This window comes from Euprymna scolopes, chromosome 5 (genome assembly GCF_053919585.1).
Source record: "Euprymna scolopes isolate OS-2025 chromosome 5, ASM5391958v1, whole genome shotgun sequence".
Lineage (NCBI taxonomy): Eukaryota > Metazoa > Mollusca > Cephalopoda > Sepiida > Sepiolidae > Euprymna > Euprymna scolopes.
Genome location: NC_136486.1, coordinates 169,899,069 through 169,925,358, shown reverse-complemented (window position 1 = coordinate 169,925,358; position 26,290 = coordinate 169,899,069). Strand labels below are relative to the sequence as shown.

Below are 26,290 nucleotides of genomic sequence, written 5' to 3'. Positions count from 1 at the left end.
TAAAATAACTACCCTCAACTCCCACCGCTCCTATATAATGGTTTCCTTGACTTTCACATGTATGAACTGAATTGTCTTCCCCTGGATTCCTTTCTGGTAAGTTGATCTGTTCAATAATACTACTTACTTAATTTAATTGTTTCCTTTAGTTTAACTTAATAATTGCTCAACTCTATTAGCCTAGAACTATGCAGTTGCCCAAATTAAATCTAACATATCTATGTACTAATATTGCTTTCGTAATAAATTGCCTACGAATTGTAAGGGACTAGTGTAGATAGGGGTACATACTGACGGGTATATCGTAATCAAAGAGTTAGGTAACGAGATATTGTTCACATTACATTTAAATCCCAGCATATTAGTACAGACACACTGGTTCCTGTTATATTAATGAAGTTAAGCAACATTAAACTTGGCCAGAACTGAAATGGTGATCATTTGGGAATACTAAGTGCGGTATGTGCCCACTGCTTATATAAGCATTGTTTCAGTCATCCTGGACTTCTCTCCTTGCCATTAGAATCAAGAAGTGCCGATTCAGGATAGGTGTGACTATGCAACCCTTGCACTACAATTACATGTGCAACTACCCTCAAAAGGGGTGTCCATTGTCTGTCAAAAATGAACAGAGGAGGTGGTGATTAGTGCAGCAATATTTGTAAATAAAAGTTGAAAAGGAGAATAACAGAATAAGAGACTAACGGAATTATAGAATAATTAAGTTGGAGAAAAGGGCAGTTTACAAAACTTTAGAGTAGAAAAGAATCGCAATGAAGTGTTTGCATCATGAATGAATTATAATAAGCACGTTCGTTTGTTTTTTTCGAAAAAGAAAATGCGAGTCTTTGAGAGCCAAAAAAATATCTATCAAGTGGATTTTGATTTTATTGGAAGAAAAAAGAGGATGAAGATGACGAGGATGAAGAATTTATGTTAGCGATTTTTTTCCTGATATTTGTGCACAGATGTAATAGTGTGATTTGCAAAACTCAGACATTAATGAATTCTTAATGCGACAAATACAAACAATGGTTGAATGGAATTACTATACAATTCACTTTGGACGAATCTTTAGAAAAGCTTCAAAGGCAACCACTCACAGAATTGAAGTAGAAATTCATACAACTATAAAGCTAGTTTGGAAATGTGTACATACATGTACAACAATTCATATATATATATATATATACATACATACATATATATATATATATGAATATATATGAATATATATATATATATATATATATATATATATATATATATATATATATATATATATATATATATATATATATATATACACACACAGAGGATGAAAGATCAATAATTGTGAAATTATAAATCAGCTTCAGTAGGAGAAACACAAAAAAATTCGAGTAAGTGTACGATCGTTTCAGAAAAGATATCCATTTATTTTTTTAATATTGGCGAATAAAATATTTTTGGATATGATCTCACCATCAACACAAATGCAGGGAGGGAGACACCAAAATTAAACTCGTGTATTGGAGTGAGTATTGCGGGTGAACCTTTATAGACAATCTGTCCCATAGTGTTTTGTTTTTATTTTTAGATTCCGTAAGTAAATTTATGGAAGTATAATATTCGATTATTTAAATTTTATCTTTAGGCACAAATATTTCAAAGACTTATCGTTAACACAAAATATGATTAAGAAATATTCCTGGAGAGGTGTTTTTCTACAATTTTTAGAATTTTTGGCAGAGTTTGTTTTTTATACCAAATTATGCTTAGTTTTCATTTATTTTTAATCTTATTATAATGGTGTTTTGTTGTTGGTATTTGATTTTATGGTATCCACTATTTTTTAGAGCTGAGTTGTTGATGTTATTTGATTTCATCTACAACACAGCTCTAAAACTGAAACCAAATAAAACCAATTTAAAGTTATACAAATACTGTAGTAAGTCGATTCCTTATATTAGCCAGGTTTTAAATAAAGTTAAGAGTCGCAGGTTGACTCGTCGAGTTCAATGATGTTACAGCTTGCCCACAATAATATCACACACGAGTATATTTTCACAACGCCATTAAGCTTCACACACGTATTGAATACTGCTAGTGTAATTACCGGAAAATATCAAACGACAAAGGTCTTTCCAAAGGTCTATTTTTTTAACTCAAAAACTAAAAACGTTGAAGAGCTACGAAAATGGTACCATCAAAACGAACGAGTTTTGGTGCGACAGAATTTAGTTATTTCGAAACATCGCCATTCTCAATACCTTTTTGCCAGCCTCTTTTAATTTTTTTTATAGCATTTTCACCCCAAACAAGGCACATCGCCACTTTGATGTAGGAGGCTACTATCAGGGACATAAACTACAGGAGTACTATACAGGGTGATGGGCAGCAAGATGTCGGTTCTCGTTACACTTGAACTTCTGCATGTCAGTACAGTTGGGGAACCAAGGTTCCGGAAGGGAGTTCCAAAGTATAGCGGTTCTGGGGAAGAAACTACTGGAGTATAAGGTTTTCTTACATCTAGGGATCTCTACTGTGAGAGGGTTGGATTTAGCTTCTTGTTGGGTTTATTTACGTCGTGGAGGTACAAGTGCTTGCAGTTCGTCGGAACATTCACTGTTAAAGTACTTGTAGAACAGGCAGAGGGATGCTACATTTCGTCGATGGAACAGAGGTTGAAGCTTAGATGACAGTTCAGTACCTATTAGATTCGCGACTCTCTTTTGGACTTGTCCAGGAGCGAGAGACTAGTTGCAGATGCACCAGTCCAAATATGACAACAATACTCCATACATGGGCGAATGATGGCCTTATAGAAGTACGAGATATTTTCGAGTGTTAGTAGCTTTCTAGTACGGTAGAGAGAACCTACCTTCTTCACAGCGGTCCTGGCAATACTCTCAATGTAATTGTTCCATGTGCTCAATGTAATTTTTGATGCGTCGGTTGTAAAAAGTCTGAAGTGTGCTACATTATTTGGGGCTCACACCTCTGTTGTCATTCTGAAATCGAGGAACCAAGCTTCTAAGTGTACTAACATCTAATTGTACTAACATCAAAAGTACCTGCTTCATAAACGTTCGATAGGCGCACGTAAATGTTTATCGGTTCAATTTTTTCTGCATAGAGGAATTCAATGACCCATCTCTTCTTCTGACGAGAGGTAGTACCTCGAAACACGTCTTCATAGATTATTGTTTTATAAGTAAAATTATAAATGAATAATATTTGTTTATTTGTTTACCTCCAAAAATATATGGGCGATTTTCTAAGGAAATATATTTCCCATGATCTCCGAGACGCTATTAACTATATTACTGTTTAAAAAATCAACAAAAAAATCGACACACACACACACACACACACACACACACACACACACACACACACACATATATATATATATATATATATATATATATATATATATATATATATATATATATACTAGCATTTCAGCCTGCCGTTGCCCGGATGTTTGGAGGTGTATGTTGAGCAAAAAAAAGTGGTAGTAGGAAGGCAGGCTCGAACCTGTACCGCAAGGGGGAAAAGTAACATCTTTGCGGTTATGACCACCGCTAAAACCGGAAGTGCCGTAGGTTTAAATTAAGGCTAGACAATCGAAAAGAGGGGATGACTTTCGACAATATCGGCAAAAAAAGCGACCCCTCCCTGTAGAAAAGTGCCCAGTTGAAGGTGAAGAAATTAATGTTTTTAGCCAATTTATCGATATTTGTGGTCTGAAGGGTCGAGCTTATAAACGATACTGATTTTGTAAAAATTCGTCGCCTCTTTCGAAAGCTTTAGGCAGACATACAAACATACATACATAAATTTATATATTTGTAGCTCAAATTTTCGACCCAAACCGATTAAAAAGCGTGCCCTATCTCTGAATACCCTTTATGTAAAATTTCCAATGTTTACCCCAGAAATTGTCTGAGTAATTTGGTAGAGATCGCGGAGCTCAATTTATTTTTTAACTTGACTCCTATTATGACCCCTTAACATTTATTGGTTTGGGATCAAATCAAGTTATTAAGTTAGATCCATGTTCAAGGAACCTATATCTACCCAAAATTGGTGGAGGAGTTTGGTAGAGTTTTCAAATGTCAAATCGTTGACCTCTGACCCCTTAACAGCCAAATTTCTGGCCGAAAACGCATTACAAAGATTTTCCCAAATCTCAATACACTGTATATCATATTTCGAGTGTGTAGACTGAAAATTGACAGAGTTACTGTGTAGGGATATGTACACACACACACACACACACATAGACAGACACTTTCACTTTTATATATATATACTAGCGGAGGGTACCTGACGATGCCCGGGTGTTTTGAGTAAATCAAAACTCCGGGGAGTGGGGGGTTAAAATAATTTTAAAAAAAGTTTTGGTAGGTGAGTATGAGGATCGAACCCGAATCCTGGAGGCAAAGTTGGAAATTAAAGTGTGAAAAAAAAAAACTGTGCGACGTTAACTCTGGGCCACGGCGACATACAACGGAAAACGTTTGAATTTATTTATTTATTTAAGTAATAAAAACAGGTGGCAGCAATAAAAGTTAACTCTGCTGCTTCTATTTGACCTAATTAATGAGGTCAAATAGAAGTCACGCAGTTAACTTTTGCTGACCCAAATTTGACTGTTTTTCCCCAACAGGAAAACCAGCTTCCCATTGTCCAAATTGATTAGCAATTGTCTGATATGAGAGGAGTTTGTCCCCACATTGATCAAAGCTGATTGCTTTTGGACGTTTCCCGGCGCAATGCCAAGAACAATTCCGCTTGAATTTAGTTGAAATTAGTTTTCAGGACAAACAGGGGACAGAGCGAAATAGCGTGAATCTCATAAAAGCGGCGTAAATAAATATAGAGGCGACCCGGGCTCCCAAATCATAGATATTATTATCTAGGGGGTATATAAACAGTTGTAAGCGATAGTAATGACCCCAGGAGCGTGTGCGAAAGAAGCCTTTACGAGACATACACAGAATGATCACACACATTTTGCCTTTTATATATATATAGACTAGCGGGGGGTACCCAGCGATGCCCGGGTGTTTTGAGGTGTGTTTAGTCTTGGGTAAATCAAAACTCCGGAGGTGGGTGGGGGTTAAAATTTAAAAAAAAGTTTTGGTAGGTGAGTATGAGGATCGAACCCGAACCCAAACCCTTTAGACAAAGTTGGAAATTAAAGTGTGAAAAAAGACATACAACTTTAACCACTGGGCCACGGAGACATACAAGGTAAACACGTTTGAATTTATTTATTTAACTATTGACAGGTGGCAGCAATAAAAGTTAACTCTGCTGCTTCTATTTGACCTAATTATTGAGGTCAAATAGAAGTCACGCCAATTTGACTGGTTTTTCCCCAACAGATGTTGGGGAGGGGGAAACCAGCTCCCCATTTTCCAGATTGATTAGCAATTTTCTTATATGAGAGGAGTTTGTCCCCACATTGATCAAAGCTGATTGCTTCTGGACGTTTCCCGGCGCGATGCCGAGAAGGTTGTTAACTTTGAATTAATTGAGCTTTTTATACGAAAAAGCCGAATCAACACACGAGAAGCCAAAATAGCAATAATTTTGTAAAAGTCGATGTCAATAAATCTAGACGCGACGCAATTTCCCAAATCCTAGATATTATTATCTACGTCCTATATAAACAGTTGTAACCGATCGTAACCCCCCCCCCCGGGAACGTGTGCGAGAAAAGCCTTTGTGAGACATACACAAAATGGTGACACACATTTCGCCTATATATATAGACTAGCGAGGGCGGGGGTACCCGGCGTTTCCCGAGTGTTTGGAGGTGTGTGTGGTTGTTAATGAAAACCTAAGAATAAGCGAAGTAAAAAAAGAAAACAGAAAAACGAACGTTAAAACTTTACCGGGGGTACCCAGGCGGTGGAGGTGGGGTAACCAAAACATCGAAAAAAAACAAACAAAAAAAACAACGTAAGGCAAACGGACGATGTTAAATGTAAACATCGAATAAACAAAAACAAAAACAGAAAAACGAACGTTAAAACTAAAAACAAAAAAAAAACACGTGAAAAATGGCTTAAATAAGCCCGTTTCGATATTAAAATTTAAAAAATCGGTGGGTACCCGAGTGTTTTTTCGGTGTGTGTGTGGTCGGTCGGAGGTGGGGGTGTTAATGAAAACCTAAGAATAAGCGAAGTAAAAAAAAAAAAAAAATAGAAAATCGAACGTTACGTGAAAAATGGCTTAAATAACACTGCTTCAATCTTAAAATTTTAAAAATCGAAAAAGAAAGAAGACATCTCACACCACGATTCGAACCCAAAACGTTTAGATAATGACCCAACGCTCTAACCAACAGAGCTAACACGATGTACTTAGTCACTTCTTCAACTATTTAAACTAAATCAGGTCATGACGTCATCTGACACATGCGTAGAACCGATCTTGTCATGAGAGGACGGTTTTTGTTGAATCTCCCCGTGTAGAAAATTGTTGATTTCAGGGTGAAAAAAATTAACGTTTTTGGCCAATTTGTCGGTATTTTTCGAGCGAAGGAAGGAGTTTCAATATGATACCAAGTTTGTTAATTTTTGTTCTATCCGTCGAAAGATTTTAGCAGACACACAAACACACATACATACATACATACATACATACATACATACAAACATTTACGCTTTTATATATATACTAGCGGGGGTACCCGATGTTGCCCGGGTGTTGGAGGTGTGTGTGCTCTTAAATAAAAAAGAAACCGGGGGAGGGGTAGGATCCAACCCGAAACCCTGAGGCGAAGTTTGAAAATAAAATGTGAAAAAAAAAACATGAACCATTCGGCCAGCCAGAAAGAGTTACTGAAAGATGTTTGAATTTATTTAAGTAAGAACCAAATTGACAGGTGCCCGCACGGAAGTCGTAGAGCGTTACGACGACGACGACGACGACGACGACGACGACGACGACGACGACGACGACGACGATATAAGCAATACCTATTCAGCAAATGAGGTTAATGACCAGGTGTGTTTGTTATAAGCGAAGTAAAAAAAGAAAACATAAAAACGAACGTTAAAACTTAAGCGGGGAGTGGGTAATCAAAACATCGAAAAAAAACAAAAATAAAAACTAACGTAAGGCAAACGAACGATGTTAAATGTAAAAATCGAAAAAACAAAAAAGAAAACAGAAAAACGAACATGTGAAAAATGGCTTAAATAAGCCTGTTTCGATATTAAAATTTAAAAAATCGATGGGTACCCGAGTGTTTTGGGGTGTGTGGTCGGGAGGTAGATAAGCGAAGTAAAAAAAAAAAAACAGAAAAACGAACGTTACGTGAAAAATGGCTTAAATAACACTGGTTCAATATTTAAATTAAAAAAAATCGAAAAAAAAGACATCTCACACCATGATTCGAGCCCAACACGTTTAAATAACGAACCAACGCGCTAACCAACTGAGTTAACACGAAATTTAGTCAGTTCTTCAACTATTTAAACTAAATCGGGTCATGACGTTATCTGACGCATGCGTAGAACGGTCGTCGTCACGAGGGGACGGTTTTTGTTGACCCCCCCCCCTGTCGAAAATTGTCGATTTCGGGGTGAAAAAATGAACGTTTTTGGCCAATTTCTTGATATTTTTAGGCGAAGGATGGGGCTTCAATATGATACCGACTTTGTGAATTTTCGTCGTGTCTGTTAAAAGCTTTTAGCGGACACAAAAACACACATACAAACATACAAACACACATACATACATATATACACACATTTTCGCTTATATATATATATATATATATATATATATATATATATATAATAAATTCCACAGCCAAACAATGTCGCAGCCCATAAGAGCCATAACAGTCAAAGAACCGGAAGTCCAAGACTCGAGTTTCGCCCTCATTTGGGCTCATCAGTTAGACACATCCGAACTCAGGATATATATATCAATATATATATATATATACATATATATATACATCAATATATATATATATATATATGTATATATATATGTATGTGTGTGTGTGCGTGCCTGTATGTGTGTGTATGTGTGCACGTGCACGCGCGTGTGTGCATGTAATGAGTCTCTTGTGGCAATTATTATTTGGCCCGAAAGTAAAGAGGCTTAGAAAACGGAGTTAAATGTGACTACACGGCTTGGTTTGAATCTCCCAACCGGTAGGAATTTTCATTCTGCACTGATGATTACGTAAGTCTGAAGCACTAGCGTCAGTAGGTAAAATAAAATTATTATTTAATTATAATTAATGTACACATATATGAGCGTGCCTGAGTGTAATTACCATTAAGACAGTGATTAAATGAAGTGCATCATATTCATTTGATGGTTAATATAAAAGCAAACCTAAAAAGTATTATTATAATTAAAAACTGCAAATTTAAAAACTTTTACTTACATCTTTCTGCCTTCCAAGAAGACATAAACCTTCAACCAAGAGAGGAACAAGTTTATTAATATTATTAATAAATGTTCGGCCGATAACATCGAAGATGACTTCACCTTGAAAGAGTTAAAAAAAAAAAAAACAATAATAGAATTTTACATAAATTAGATATATTTATACATTACGTTAATAATAATAATAATAATAATAATAATAATAATAAGAATAATAATAATAATAATAATAATAATAATAATAATAAGAAGAAGAAGAAGAAGAAGAAGAAGAAGAAGAATATCATAGACCTGTAAGGGTATGACTTATTTCACATAAAAGTGCATGTCACGATTTGTAAATCATCTTGAAAGGAATTTCAGGAGAAAATATGTCTGACATTTAAAACTATTTTTTTAAATTTGTTCCATATAGTTTTTCCATATGTCACATTTCAAAAAAGTCAAATACAAAATTTTGGAAGACCAAACTATTTCAAAAGAGGCCAAATTCATGGAATGTGGCTTTCAAAAGGGCGGCTAATCTGTCAACTTTGGACAAGATAATGAGCGTGACCTCTCTTTGATATAGCCTCATTTTCGAATATCATTATAATAATATATGATCATTATGTAATGGTATGAGAAACAAACTCATAGTAATTTCGACGTGCAGTTCTTCTTCACTAAAGAATGAAGTCAATGAAACCGTATCTAAAACGGGAACATTTGAAAGAAATGCAGGAAAAAAGCAGTACTGGCTAAAAGAAGTAAATTTAAGACTGTCCAATGTGATTTTATTATTTGTATTGAACTATGTAGCACCACATTACTTTCGGTGTATTTATTAGTACTTATTAACGCATCTCATTTTGGTCAGTTCTATATTTAAAATACAATAGACACTATTTTCATGGAAATGTTAATAAACTTATATTTTCTGCATGTTTATTCTTTTTTCTGTCTAAAAACCTATTTTTGCACTCTCCAGAAAAATATCAGCTTCATCAAAACATATTTGTTGATTTAATATATTTTTTATTTTGTGAAATTCCGCGAGTCTTGCTAGTTTGTATTATTTGGATTATTTCGACTACTTCTCTTATCTTGAATGATATTCACACAATATTTAAGTCGGTATAACCCCCGACCTTCTTCAGGAGTATATTGTCTGCAAAGTCCCGTGGCATAGTGGATAGAATACTTGGTGAAACTCAGTCGTAAGTTACACTCTTCTGGAAGTTCAAAGTTCAATTTTCAGTGTGAGTGATACTCAAGATACAATTGGGAATTATATCAAACTCCCACACGATCATATTCGATGGAACGAGAGAATTTAAACCCCATAGATTAAATAAAATGTTTCATTCGAAATTCCATGCATCTTCGCGAGTTCGACAACATACACCTGAAGAAGGTCGAAGATAACATCGACTGAAACGTTGTGCGAATAACACTCAAGATGAGAATAGTAGTTTTAATAATCCAAATAATGCGAATTATCAATCTTCATCTCCAAAATTTTGAAACATTTAAAACTAAGTGTTTAAGCATTCGTAAGTTTCGACTTACGATATTCCGTTATGAAAAAAAATTCTATTCGAAAGATGAATATTCTTTTTAATCAGATAAAACTGATTTTTTGTGCAGCTTTTTCAAGTAATTTTGTAGATTAAGAGCAGATTTCAAGTTTCTTTCTTATAAGAAATGATCTTATACACGATATCATTTAGTGTAAATTATTAGTTTGCTGGTATATCAATCTGTTTAAAGTTACTACATTGTATATGATTAAGTGAACACAAGTTGTTATTACCTTTTCCAACAGGATTCGCGTGTAAACGGCCCTAAAGTCAAATTTTAATGGTCAAAATCTGATTTCATAGTTTATTCTAATGTTTATAGAAAATCGTATTAATTGGGGAAAATCGTTCGAAAATCTGTTGATTTGCCTTTCATTAATGAATCATGCTTCATCAGTTGAGGCAGCATCCAATGAAGCATTTTCTACAAGAATTAATTGAACATAAACAACAGAGAACAATTACAGTGGCCACGTTATAGACGGACACAAAAAAAGCATGTTATTTTTCATTATTAATTTGTCAGGGAGTGAAAACCTATTTGATTTATTGAAGACATCCTGTTATTCTTGCATTACTTCTGAAATGGTTCCATAGAATACTAGCAAGGAGACGCAACATTGCCCGAGATTTAATGATAGCTAATCAATGTTCCACACTTCAAATAGTTTTATTGTCATCGAAATCGAAGAAATCGCCCTTTTTTTTTAAATCAAATCGATCGATTCTTTGTTCTTGTTTGGAACCCATCACAATACACTGTGAAGAAGTTCTACATGCCTTCATACAGTGACTTTGTCCACAGTACATTGTATTCTACGTTGCACTGTAGAGAACCTACTGTTGATTTTATAAATTTATTTTTATATAATTACTTGAATTAAAGGTTAAAATGCAAAAGTCAAACATCCTGGTTCAGTTGTGCTCTAGACAGAAACATTTATTTCGAACGCGCCTCCGTCTTATCAAAAAACTTACTGTTGATTTTATGAAATTATTTTTATATACCGTATATTTCGGCATATAAGGCGACCGTCAGATAATATGAGGTACAAAATTGGAGCAAATGTTAATAATTTTATCATATATCGGTTGTATAAAACGACTGCTAAATCACAAAAGCATGTTTGTTTAGCCTAAGCTAGAGATTGCAACACTCGGTATCTTATGAAATATTGGTTTTTAAAGATATTTTTCTTCATGTTTAGATTCGTCTTATGCGCCGAAATATACGATAATTACTTGAATTAAAGATTAAAATGCAAACGTCAAGCATCATGGTTCAGTTGTGCTCTAGACAGAAACATTCATTTTGAACGTGGCTGTGTCTTATCACAGAGCCTACTGTTGATTTTATATGCTGAGCCCTTCTTATTGTGAGTTATAAAACTTCTCAAATGCACTTGTTATGTTAGGTTGTATAAGGGTGTTAACTTTGACCAAAATCCGGCTGTGCCTTCTTTAAATTAATTATTTCAATTATAGTTTTCAATACCTAGCAAGGGCATTCCGATAATAATCTATCTAAGGACACTTCCAGACACATAAAGTACATTTGTATGAATAAAAAACACTCCAGCTGTTTCAGAATCCATAGCGAGCAAACTGATGCGCAGACACACAAACTAAATGACTTTTATGTATAAGTAGACAAGATAGCTATCAAAATTCTCATGCAAGATATGACTAAATAAATATGCACTCAATGTTGCGTTCTTGTTCATATATCTGGATAATAAAACTTGTGTTAGTTTCAATAAGCTTTTTGGTGTAGCATTCACTCCTGATTTGTAATGGAAGACTTACATCAGATCCGTTTTCAAAGTCACTGGAAAAATAATTGAATCATTCTACTGCTCTAGAAAGTATATCCCTCCCAACGCAATTCTCTATCTATACAAGAACCAAATACGTCCTAAGATAAAGTGCTGTTTCCACATCTAGGGTGGTGTGGAGGGGCTGTTAACTATACCCTTCCTACCTCGAACAAGGTACAAAAACACCTTCAAAGTCTAGTGGGAGAGAAGTTTTTTTTTATTTCTCACAGAAGAGACCTTGCGAGTCTATCTTTGTTTTATCATTATTTTCATGATAGGTGCTCGACTGAGCTTCTATTTATACCCCCCTCGTAAAACATTCCCAACAAGCTCTCTACAAAAACTATCAACAATTTCACTTATTCTCCATCTGTGCTTAAAACTAAACAAATATTCCATGAGCAAAGTTTCTTTCTTAGTACTGTCCGACTGTAGAACACAATACCACAGGACTGCTTTCCAGCAGATTATAACATTCTCATTTTCAAGTCTAATGTAAATAAGTTATTGTCTCACCTGGCACCTGACAGTCATTAACCCTTATCCTCGAGTGTTCTTTGGGCATTGATAAATGGTGACCCCCCCTCGCAAATTAAAACATATATAAGTAAATATTTAGTTAATGGTGCCATGTTTGTGTATGATAGACTAATGTTCAAATCGACTTTGTAGCCTCGTAGGGGATGTTCTTTTCTCTTTCCTGCAACCTCTTTCTCACAGAAGAGATGTTGCGAGCCTGTCTCTACTTTATCGTCATTTTCATGGTAAGTGCTCGGCTGAGCTCTAATCTATGGTCCCCCGTCGTCAAACTTTCATGAGAAACACTCGTCTAGCAGAAAAGACTATCAATATTTCCCCCCACTCTTTATCTGTGCCTAAAGCTAAACATAGATTCCATGAACAAAACTTCTTTCTAAGAACTACACAACTGTGGAACTGTCTTCCGTTTGCCTGCTTTCCAGCTGATTACAATATGATCGTCTTCAAGTCCAATGTAAACAAGTTCCTAATGAGCCGTTCCCCTTAAGTAATCCAATTTACCAAATTTACACTACTAATGATTCCTATGATATTGTCGCATTAATTACTGTACACTCTTTAACTCTTATCCCCGAGTGTCCTCTGGACCTTTTTAGCTATGTAAAAAAAAAAAAACGCTCCAGGTTCTTGTATCCCTGTTCTTTTCCACGTTTTAATCTGGAATTCTGAAATTGTTAAGTCTTTTTAAAGTCATGTTCACATCAAATAAGGCATATTACCACTTGGACGTAAGGAACTACTATTTGAAACCATGAAAACAGGTGAGCGACATGTCAGTTTACATTACATTTAAGCTCTTTCAGGTCAGGACAGTAAGGGAACAGGAAACAGGGAGGGAATTCCAAACTCAAGCAATCTGATGGAAGAGTCTATTATAATAGAACGCTTTCCAGAATCGAAGGACCTCTATTATGAAGGGGTGGGATTTTGTTACTAATCACGTTTGTTGGGTATATTGCTATGAGTTCATAAGAACACATTCTATTAAAATACTTCTAAAACAGACACAGGGATGAAAACGTGTGGTGATGGGGTAGAGGGTTGAGCTTAGTTGACAGTACTGTACCTATTGATTGGGGACAAGAGGGTAATACAAGTAGTGGATGCACCAGCCCCGATTTGGCAACAATACTCCATGCAAGGACGATTGGTGGCTTTGTAGTGATGCATGATATTCTCAGGTGTGAGCAATTGTCCAGCACAGTAGAGGGAACCCCTTCTTTGCAGCAGCCTTTGCAATGTCTTCAGCATATTTGTTCCAGTTCATGTTGCCTGTGAATATTAAGCTGAAGAGTTTGAAGATATATCTTTCAGGTAGGGTGTTATCATAGCTATTAGTGGTTGAGGAGGCTGCTTGTATTGCTAAAGTAAAGAAAGTTATTTGTAGTAGCATTAAATGTTACCATTCATTTACGGACCATTCATTTACGAACCATTCCATGATGGATTGGAGGACATTTTCTGCCATTACACACACACACACACACACACATACACACACACACATATATATATATATATATATATATATATATATATATATATATATATATATATATACATCCGTTTTTCCCTCAGCAAATATACTCATCTCATACACAATGTTATCAGGGAGGTCATTTATGAATATCAGAATTCGTCCGGTAATACTGTATGATTTCATTTTTATTAGAAGCCTTCTGTGTCAAAAGCTTTGGATATATCAAGGACTACGTCTCTCGCTTCACTGTCTTATCCAATGCATAGTATATGCGACTAGAGATGACCATTAAAATATCTGCAGTATAAGCCCTTGCCTAAATCCATACTGTCTATCAGAGAGAAGATTAGCTTTTACGAGTGCTTGCTGGATTAATGACTCAAAGATTTTAGTGAAGAGAGGAAGGAGACTGATAGAACGATAATTGAGTGAGTCGGTTTCTTCACCAGAATTTTTGTATACTGGTATAATAGAAGCAATTTTTCAGCCATCAGGGAAACAAGATTTAGCAAAGCATTTGCTGTAGAGTTTTGAAAGGCTAGCTCAGCTGAGCATTTCTTACTTAATATATCAGGAATGAGATCAGGCTCATACTCTTTTGATGTGTCCAAATTTTTTATGATATCACGAACATGAGAAGCTGATTTCCAAATCATCAAGTGTGGCCTTTGCCTGTATAGAGAAATTTTTGAGGGAGTTGTTTATTAGGTCTAAGATGGAGCTGGAGGCGAATCACTTGGCAAGCAGTTCAACCTTCTCAGTTTCCATGCAAGCAACCTTCTGGTTGTTGGATACTGGAGAAATTACTGATTATCTTTTATTTACTAAATTATTATAATTTTTCCAAAATTGTGAGTTCCTGTCTTCTTCGACCCTCTACATTTTCTGGTTATTTCAACATGCTTTCTTTTGGCTGTCGATGTTTCATTCTTACAACGATCTCTAACATCTTTATACTTTTGCCTGACAGACAGCTTCGGGCAGTGGCAGCTACACAAGTTGAAGTGAACCATTAAGGAGAGTGAAGCTTGCTGTAGTATTTCCGTATGAGAACATGGGCTTCATTCTCTGTTTTACACTAATGAGTTGTCTAATGTGAACCCTGTTTAGCAGGAAGAGAAAAAACATTAGTTCAAAGGGCATCTTTAATGTGTTCTCTGATGGCTTCCTATTCAGCCTTTTTGTAGTACCTTATCATTTTTAACAATTGTTCCTTAACCTGGTGTCAGAATTTAAGAGTGATCTCTTCCGATATCACAAGGTGGTCAGTGTTTCCGAGTTAACTATGGGAATTTGCCACAGAATTCTCGGTTACTGTGGTTAAGAATAGGTCTAAAAGTGAAGCTTGCCGATCTTCGTGAGGTGGATCGATAACATGACTGTCTCTGTAAGCTATAGAGAAATTATGTGTACTAAAATTAGCAGATTGGAGCTAGATCTCGAGGCGAGAAAATTCAACGAAGAGAACGCCACCCACCCCACTTTTCCATCACGGTCGCCATCGTGGAGAATGAAGAATAAGATTTTGGACTATTTTCTGGTGTAATCGAACTGAACAATTTTATATATGTAAAACATCTGTAATTTTTGTGAATTAACTTTTAGTAGACTAGAAATCCCTGTGTTTGTTTTCTTTTGATCTGCCGTAGAAGCCAAGTGAATTTCAGCAGACACCGATATCGGGAACCGACAAGGAAGCCTGTGAAACGAGAGAAACCTGTAAAGTATTCCCGGAAGAAGACGATCACAGCCATTGCAGTAGAGGCCATATCTACTGACCTGCAGCGGGAGTCTTACATCAGTGCTATCTTGTTTTGTTTTTTTAAATTCTGGCTATCCCTTTAAGTACAATTGTTTGAATCTCTCTTGCACTTATTTCACCGGGTGTATTGGCCAGGTAGTACTTGAAATTATTTTCATGAACCCAGATGCTCCTATAATTACTGGAATGATAGAGATCTTCCTAAGATTCCAGTTTCTTTTCATGTCATACATAAGACCTTGGTATTTCGTTATCTTATTCCTCTCAGCTCTGTTTAACCCAGCATCATTTAGGGCACTAACTTCTACCAGGCTTGCTTCTTTCTCCTTGTTCCATATCACTATGTCAGGCTTTTTTTGTGTATGTTGTCTGCAACCAGGCCAGTGAAGATCTTGAAGGTCGTAGTGAGACAGCAGATGAGTTTGTACTTAATAAGGCATTGTGTTTCACTCGTTTGTCTGTGTCATATGTCGCATGCCTGTGTGTGCCTGCATGTGTTTACACATATGCATAAGAGAGGGATTAAAAATCAAATAATGTATTCGACATTTATTGATCCTATATTTTCCAAACTTGTTATCATAATTCAATCCGGCATCATAAAATATTAATTTAAAAAAGTCCATGATTCCAAAATTAAAAAAAACAACAACAAAAAATCAGCCAATGTCAATGTAAAACCAAGAAAAAGTTATCGAAACCAAGTACAAACATTTTAAGAATAAAAAAAAGAAACTTCAAAAAATATTCACCAAATATTGTAGAAGAAGAAAAAATAAAACATTAAAAAATAGAAGTCATCTGAATATAGAAATTCTAAAGTCACGAGTTGATCCATTATTAAGATGAAAGAATCAAGTGTTGCCAGGCAAAGATCATGTTTACTGCCAAACAAGAGCATCAAAGAGAATTAGAGAGAATTGTGTTTTTTAAAAGGAAGATTTCAAGCCATCCTGGATCATAAAATATCCAGAATGCAGATTCTAGATATGATTGCTCAAACTGCGCGTTTAGTGATGGGTTAGCCATTACAAACTGAAGTGTAACAGGTCAATGAAAAAAGTTGTTACAAACTTATCTGTGACAGGCTGTTTCCAACTGGAGAGTGACAAACAGATGAAAGTGGTATTTAAACTTTTAACAAAATGTGGAAAGTGATGGACAGATCCCCTTAAAGAAAATGCGTGAATGCAGATAAAATAAGATGAGTGCATTCAGTTTGCACTTTAATCATTTGTTTTGGAAATTACTCCAGACAAGGCAGGAAATCAGGAAATTCACATTACATTGAAATTTTTACTTGTTATCAAGTACGGAGAAGCAGAGAGCAGGGAAGGAACAGCAAAAGTAAAGGGTCCTAGAGCAGAAGGGCACAAGTGCAATTAGTTTATCAGTGTACATTTTTCAAAAGTACTTACAATTGGTGCTTATAAGGTTAGAAACTATTTTGGTCAATTATGGAAATATTGTATACTGGCAGATGTGAAAAGGTTTCTTAACAGATAGATGAAGCCTACCTTCTTTGCAGAAGACGTGGCAGCATTTTCTATGTATTTTACCCAATGACACATCAAAATGAAATGCATTCAATTATTTCAGTGTTCAGTACCGAAAATGATTTGTGAAATCATGATGTACTAATAAACATAACGCATTCCATTAAAATATTTGTAAAACTGGCACAGAGATGCAACAGAAGTTAGAGCTTGACTATTAGATTTGAGACTCTTTTTTTTAACCTTGTCTAAAAATCAGAGACTAGTGGTAGATGATCTAGTACAAATGTGACAATGGAAGAATGGGGACTTTGTAGAGATATAGAATACAGTCAGGTGTAAGTAATTTTCTAGCATGGTAGAGGAAGCCCACCTTCTTTGCATCAGCCTTTACAATGTTCTCAATGTATTTGTTTTAATAATGAGTTAATAAAGATTCTTGAATTAAAGCGAAATCCTTGGCTTATCATCTTGAAGAATGAATGTTTAAAAAATAATTCATTCTAAGAACGAGATAATAAAAATAGAAATCAATCTAATCAGGGGGAAAAATATAAATTTCATATAATCAAATTAAATTTCAAATTTCAAGAAGAAAACATCATTTATAGATACATCCTGGCATTAATTTAAGAGGCTTTGTCTGTCGGTCCACCAGTTTTAAGTCGGTTCATCAATTAACCAGTGTATTGGTTACATTTTAAATAACATTTTATTCTACAAACTAGCAAGGGCCACCCGACCTTATCGTATCATAAAATATGTTTAAATATATTTCAATTCATGCAGATTTCGTATTTATTATTAGAAATCCAATTCTCTATTGAATATATATATATATATATATATATATATATATATGTATATATATATATATATATATATATATATATAAATATAGTTTAAAAAATAATGACTTTTGTGCCATCAACTAGAATTGAAACCAAAATATTTAGAACTCTAGTAGCATTGTGCAAACTAAGAGAAATGTCAAGTAGTTAAAACGAACATTTTGCATTTCAACTTGTTGAATTTTGTACAGGTAACTCATCCATCCAAACAAAGATGTTAGTAGTTATAAACTTTATGCTATGGTCTTCAAACAGAAAATATTCTTCAGTGAACTAAAAAATATAAAACAGGTTCTAATCAACAACCAGTTCCCAAACTCTCTTGTCGATAAACAAATTAAACTATTAGCAACTTAAATCAAGCTTCTAATTTTCAACCAGAAAATAATCCTCAACCTGTTCACATATTTTACTGCAACCAGCTTCATACAAACTAAAAACTGATCAAATTGTTCACAAAAATATAATTCGCAGATACGTATCTCCCAATAATAATAAAAAAAAATCAAATGGATCATCTACAAACGACTAACCATGTAATCAATAACGACACTCAAATAACTTACTCGAAAAAAACAATGTATGTAATTTATGAATTTAATTGCATGCCAGGAGAATGTATCTCTAAAACTGCTTACTACATTGGCTATACTAACAATACATTGTCACGACTAACCCTCCAACTCTCTGACTCCAGCTCAATATCATAGCACTTAAAAAACATGGCTGCCATCATTCCGAATTTTGAAGAATCATGATCGAAAATACCAATGTCCTTCACATCGATACTAATGTAAAGAGACTAAAAATACTGGAAGCGTTATACATAAAAGCGAAACAACTTCAAATAAATAATATACATTATGAATGCAGTTGGAACATTTTAAAATGCTTAGGTTCGTAAATTTTAAATAATATGTATATAAATAAAAAATGGAAATGTAATTTAACACAGTGTAAATATTAATATACTTCCTCCTCTTAAAATTGATCACCCATTTAGTTAGTCACCCAAACACGTGACCATGACAAAATATATAAATTTTAACACATGTAATGGCAAACATAAAAAAAAAAAAAATTAAATGACATACTCTGTCTGAGAATTACGGATATGTTCCAGCCGAAAGCGCTCGCTATGCAAAAACAAACATATGGATCCAACTCATACAACTTTGAAAAAAATATTCAGAGATTGAAAAAGATAATAAAGAAAATAAGAAAATAAAAAATTCCGCGCTTAATATCGTTTTATTTATCAGATATATATACGTAAAAAAAAAACGACATTATTTTTGCACCCATCTAATATATATATACATATAGGAATGAAGAAGGAACAAATCAAAATTATTTTTTAAATATTCAGCACCGTTTCGTCTTCACTTCAAGACTTACTTAGGACAATTGAATGAAATATAATACAAGAACCATATTTGAATTCGCACACACACACACACACACACACACACACACACACACACACACACACACATATATATATATATGTATATATATACATATGCGTGTGTGTATGTGTGTGTATGTGCGCGTGAACGCGCGTACGCGCGTACGCGCGCGCGTGCGTGTGTGTGTGCGTTTAAAAAGATTTTTAGCAATGTAGGATACTTGCAGTTGTCACTATTCTGGTATCCTACAACATAAACGATCTTTATAAACACTTGCATGTTTACCAACAAGGCTTCAAGTAAACTAACTCTGCCTTTATTTTATATATATATATATATATATTTGACTTTTTCTTCTCCAAGGAATTACCTCCTCCTTCATAACAACAAAATCAAGAAAAAAAAATACAGACTGGACCTAAAACCCTGATGAAGCTAATTTTAGCGAAATATTGGAATGCAGCACCAACAAAGTAAAAATAAAAATGATTTTATCATTTCATGACATTTAAAGCTTTCTAAATTATCTTTAAAATCTATTCAAAATAAATGTCTTCTAAAAGTGTGTAACTACTTTTCACTATATATATATATATATATATATATATATATATATATATATATATATATATATATAGTCTGCTGGGAAAATGGTGGGATCTTTCTACCACTCCAGAAGATATCTCACTACTGATGCAATTCTCTATCTGTATAAAAGAAGATGAAATACTGCTGCCACATCTGGGCTGGAGCTTCTAAAAACAGCCTATCCTGCCTTGACAAAGTACAAAATAGATGCCCTTTTCTCTTCCATGCAACCTCTCTCCCAAAGAAGAGACGTTGTGAGCCTGTCTTTGTTTTATCGTTACTTCCATGGCAAGTGCTCGTCCGAGCTACAATCTCTGGTCCCCCCTCGCCAATCTTTCATGATAAACATCCGTCTAGCTAAAACCACTGTCAGTAATTTTCCCCGCTCTTTATCTCTGCCTACATCAAAACGTAGATTTCATAGAGAAAGCTTCTTTCTGAGAAGTGCACGCCTGTGGAAGTCTCTTCCGTCTGCCTGTTTTCCACCTGACTACAACTTGGATGTCTTCAAGTCCAACATAAACAAATTCCTGATGTTTCGCCCCCTTACGTAAGACAATTTATCAAATCTCCAATACCAACTATTACTACGATATTATTCCATTGATTATTGTACACAGAATAACCCTTATCTCCGAGTGGCTTCCGGGCCTTAATAAGAGGTGATCCCCCATGTAAAAAATATATATATAATATTCAGTGGTTTTCACAAATGGAATCATGTAACCTTGTTGAACAAGTTAATCGTTTCACAGTCTTCTATAGATCTTTCCATTGATATTAATATATCATTACTGATGTTCTGCAAATCTAATACTTATTTTAAACACAAAAACATCAATGAAAATAGGATAAAGGGAGCAACTAACACACAAACAGTGTGCTTAGTTTCGTCCCTATTACAACGAAGATTGTTCTCCATCATCGAAGAAAAAAAAAACATGTTTGCCAGCGTAATATCCATTTCACATAAGAGCTCATAAATATGCATGAGCCAAGTTGATATGAAAAAATAAAAAAAATATTTTAGATCATGGAGTAAAAAGGTTTTGAAGTAACCACTTTGCACAAGTGACGTTCTATTGAGATTCTGTGCACAAAAGTCAACAACCGTTGCATGAAATTATGAAAAGAAGCAAGTCGCTCAGGGTCATATAAAACAAATAGAAGAAATCAAGTTGCACCTCAACACACCTGCTGTTTTAAGGATATTGAGCACTTTTTGATGAATTTATATCACTTGCTCTCTTGATTAAAGCCAAGTAGATTATCTTGTATAAATAATATAACAAAGCATTTTAATTTTGGTGTTACCAGGCAACAGAGTCTTTAAACATATTTTTCTAAGATATAGAGCACTCTTTAATTAGTACATTCCACTTACCAGAACTGATATTGCCATATTTTCTCATGATCCCTCTCCCCAAGTAATGCTGAGTAGATATTCTTGTATAAAATAGTATAACAAAACATATTGATCTTGGTTTTCCCAAACGTGGCCTTTAAACATACTTGCTCTATTTAGGATATTGAGCGGTCTTTTATTTCTATATTCCACTTACCAGATATTGTATTGTCTAATTTTTCTTATGATTCCCTTCCCAGGCAACGCCAAGTATATTTTCTTGCATAAAATAGTATAAAAAAAAAACACAGTGACACTTTTTTTCTCGGGCTACCCAGCATTTAAACATATCTGCTCTAACCTGAATCCACAAATGATGCCTAATAGTCAGATATTTCTTAACAATTTGGATTAAATAGAAAAGATATAAAATTAAACAAGGCAGTGTAGCCACATGTGAAGAAATGTTGCTAAGAGTAACCTTTCTTGCCTCGACATGATTCAAAACTAGCTTTGAAATCTAGTGGGCAAGAATCTCGTTTCCAGGGTACATTCTTTTATTCAATGAAGAGAGATTGCGACTCTTTCTTTGCTCTATCGTTATTTTCATGTAAGGTGCTTAACTGAGCTTCTACCTATCGTCCCCCTCCATAAAGCATTTGCAGCAAACATTTTCTCTAGCTCCAACAACTGCTAACAATTTCAATATTTATTTATTTGTGCTTAAACTAAACATAAATTCCATGAGTAAAGTTTCTTCCCTAGAATTTTGTTTGCCATCGAGATATACTTTCTCCACATATCATTCCTCTCCATCGTCTTTTACTTTTTGCACACAAATTGGTAATTCTCTCTCAAATGCAATAATAGAAACGGTATAATCACATTGACACACTGGTTCTCGTTAGATCACTGAAGTTAAGCAACGTTGAACCTGGTCAGTGCCAGATGGGTGACTAATTTGGGAATTCTAAGCGCTGTATGTAAGCCGACGTTGACACTTCCTTGCAAGAGTTGCAAAACCTAAGATTGTCATCTCCCCCAACGGGGATATATATGCGACTGGGGCTGCTTGTGAATTTCATACTCCCATGGAAATTCCACCTTTAGAGGAAGTCGGTTAAACCTGCATAAAGTTAGTGTCGTTTCCATTCCCCCCAATAGAAATGTGATTTCAAACTTAAGTATAGCAAAGCCTATTATAATTTTTAAAAAAAATCTGTCTGTTCAACAATGAAATTGCAAGTGTAACCATGACGTACTATCTGATGAATGGACTGGGTTTACCATACAAATTCATGCCATAATAACATCGAAATATTGGTTTTCCTTTGATCCTGTAGTTAAGCTATGTTGAGCCTGGTCAGTTAAAGATGGGTGACCATTTGAGAATGCTACAAACACTGTGGGAGAATGCCAACAATTTCCTCCTGAAACTCTAAAAAAACATCAGAATATATGTGCGATTGGGAACCACAATTTAGTGCTATAGAAAACGCTTCCTACTTGTGGAACCTTGCTGTGAACTGCTTCCCTTCTGTTTTCAACTTGGTCGTTTTTAAATTCAATGTCAACAAATTCTTGTCACAATTAGCCTCAAACTCAAAAACATAGCATTGAACAATATTAGTACTCGCATAATGTTCCTCAACTTTCAGTTAGAAATCATTTCCATCTCATTAACCATTTTTCCTGCATATCGCTTTACCTTGATAAGTGGTGTATCTAAGCATAGAAACATATTATTTAGAAAATTCATCCTTGAAAGAGGAACCTAGCTCTACCCGCTCAGCATGAATGCCTTATGAATACAGAAAGATGAATGTAAATATCTTAAAAGAAAAAGTGACAAAATTTGTAAAAGAAAAATTTGCGCACACAAGGAAATTAAAAAAAAAAAATGAACATCAAAATGGACATGTTTAACATTTTTTTATTTCACTCACCAGTAATGCGTGCCACGAGGTCTTTATGAAACTGCTTAAGGAATGGTGCAAGCGTCTCTTTACAGTGTTTAATAGCTTCTGTGACATACTTTGCTGTGTGAACCCAAGCATTGAGTCTGTTCTCACAAAAGTAATCATGAGCAGGGCAGGTTCTTCTTTCTCCAGGTAGATCAAGCCAAATGCCAAGCACTTGAAATATGAAAGCAAAAATGATGATATTATATATGGATGTCAATGTTTTGACATAATGGACTTTCAGTTCTCAAAATGACTTAACACAACACAATGTACGTACTTATTTCGAATACTCAATATAAAGGCATTTAAATCTGAAGAGACAATTAAGTCAATACATTTGCAATGTTGATATAAATAATATGTATTTTACGCAAGCAACTGACAATAATCTAAATGGCAAAAAGTTTCGTCAGATTTCGAGCACTCTCCACCTATTTCAAAAACCTTTTCAAGTTAAATTGTATATATATATATATATATATATATATATATATATATATATATATATATATATATATATATATATAATGAAAGATGAGTAATAAAAGTTATATATAACTTTACTGTATCATCAGAACAATAAGGAAAACTAAGAAAAAATCTCTATAGGCTATGGCATTTTGAAGCTAAATGCTTCTCATCAGAAAAGGAAAAAGATCATAATTATACAAAAAGCAAATATAGAAAAAACAATGGCTTAATGACATTCAGAAATTCCAGTGCAATAAAAAATAGGAGGCATTACTTTTGAAACACGCCTTGTATATCTCAAGTAATTTAGATTGTATTTCTAAAATACAAATGAAGATTAAATATAGTGCGACAAGGAACGAGGTGTGTACTTTGTCTATTAACAACGCTGACACAGTGTCTAATTCATTGTCAATAAAGTGTGTTATTTTGCTGGGCACTACTGACAAATCTTAACATCCCTAAAAGGAGGAATATCCTTGGACAACTGCCAAAGTAATTGGCTCTAATATTTGAATAAAAGTGGAGTCGTGTGTTTTTCTCTTCAGGAAACAAGAACAACTTATTGAATAAATGAAACAACTGATCTCTAAACATACGATAATGTCACAGAAATGGAGCTGTACAGGATTAGTATTCGCTGACAACAATTTTAGAAACGAAATTAAATGATTAAGAACTAAAAGATGAATAGATAGATAATGAATAAGCTGGTATCTCTCTCTAATTTTCTCTCTCTCTCTTTCTCTCTCTCTCTCTCTCTCTCTCTACATATATATATCTATTTATATATAAATATTCTTGCAGCATTATATTGTCATGCATTTTCTCTATTTGAGCAAAGATCTTCTAATTTTTCTGAAGAGTATGTGCACGAAATGAGACAGTATTGAAAATAACTGTTTAATGGAACAGATCTGCGAAAAAATGCACCGAAATTTGAACATGCTGGAGGAGCTGTTTTGCATGAAAAATAAATATGTGGATATTGGAATGTAAATATATTGTTGTTCTTTTATATATTTTCTGTTGTTATATATTTAAAATATATTGAGCTTTTAAACAAAAAGGATTGGTATACACCAAGAGTGAAATATAATTAGAAAGCATATTTTACCAAAAACAACATATATATATATATATATATATATATATATATATATATATATATATATATATATATATATATATATATATATATTTATAATTTTTTTTTACTATAATAATTAAATACCCATAGACACTAGTGTATCATCCTTTCGGGAATCCTCAGTGCAGGGTGTCACGATTAATACCAGTCAAACGATTTGAACCCCGCAACACGAGACATCTCTGGCTCGATTAGCAGAGACTTAATCCATTCGGCTATCATTAACTGCGTAAAATAACGTTGAATTTAAATATATATATATATATATATATATATATATATATATATATATATATGTACATACATATATATATATATATAAAACTAACAAAAACAATAGAAAATAAACATATATATATATATAAATAATAATAATAAGAAAAAAATAAACACATATATATATGTATATAAAACTAACAAAAACAATAGAAAATAAACAAATAAATTAATTAAATAAACATGAATATACATAAACGATCACACATATATGTATGTGCGTATATGTGTGTACATATATATATTTATATATAAACTAATATTAAAACAAAACAAAAAAAACCTAACCTAGATTTAAAGCAGGTCAAGAAACTAGATAGCCAGACTAAATAGAGCACACACAAAGGAACAGGTCAACCAGAGGTCAAATAGGCCTTTGTCCGATAAGTGCATGTTCATTGGCTGATAGGAAGGGCGCGGGTGATACTAGAAAGCTGATTGGCTAACTAAAATCTCAATGGAAGGTGCGTATATAAAAACGACAAACAACCACAAAATTTGCACATGAGCCTGAAGAATCCTAGAGTGGATGAAAAGCGGAATATTCAGTGTAGCTTAATCGCCATATATATTTTATAACTTACTATATATATATATATATATATATATATATATATATATATATATATATGTGTGTGTGTGTGTGTGTGTGTGTGTGTGTGTGTGTGTGTGTGTGTGTGTTATTTTTTATTACCGTTTTATCTGTTTGGTTACATATGTTTTAGATGTTGGACTATGTTTACGATCTAACAGCCTCGTCAGACCTTACATAAGTGGTTGTTAGTATTAGGAAGAAGTGTTTTAGAAGACATACGGAAGAAAAATAAAAAAAAGAGAGAGAAAGAGGGGGTGAGGTAGGAGATAATAAGAGGGCGGGAGACAGGTATTGACAATATTTTCGTTTTTAGGGTTAAGATACATTAGATTGTATTGTGTGTGTGGGGGTAGCAGATTCAGGTAGGCGTGGGTGGAGATATATGGATATAGGGAGGGGGTGGAGAGAGGATTGTACAGAATATAAAAAGGGGACGGGGTAAGGAGAGGAGGGGGGAGTTTCAATTTTAAATTTTAACTGCCTTTTGCTTGTTCAGTGAGTCAGTGAGGCATATTAAGTAGGTTAGAGAGAGAGAGAAGGAAAGAGAGAGCGAGAGGGAAAGAGAGGGAGAG

General features: G+C 34.2%; 1 protein-coding gene across 6 annotated transcripts in view; it reads right to left on the bottom strand.

Moving 5' to 3' along the window:
* Positions 1 to 26,290, bottom strand: part of LOC145277037 (epithelial cell-transforming sequence 2 oncogene-like) — a 629,231-nt gene that overhangs the window by 115,767 nt on the left and 487,174 nt on the right. For all 6 annotated transcript variants that reach the window (XR_013868093.1, XR_013868092.1, XM_080128670.1 and 3 more), the window contains exons 13-14: positions 23,209 to 23,397; positions 8,411 to 8,514 (exon numbers count right to left, since the gene is read on the bottom strand). Coding sequence is in view for 4 of the 6 variants with exons in the window: in XM_080128670.1 (XP_079984796.1) it covers positions 8,411 to 8,514; positions 23,209 to 23,397 (293 nt within the window). In the remaining 2 variants the exon portion in view is untranslated. The remainder of the gene's footprint in view (positions 1 to 8,410; positions 8,515 to 23,208; positions 23,398 to 26,290) is intronic.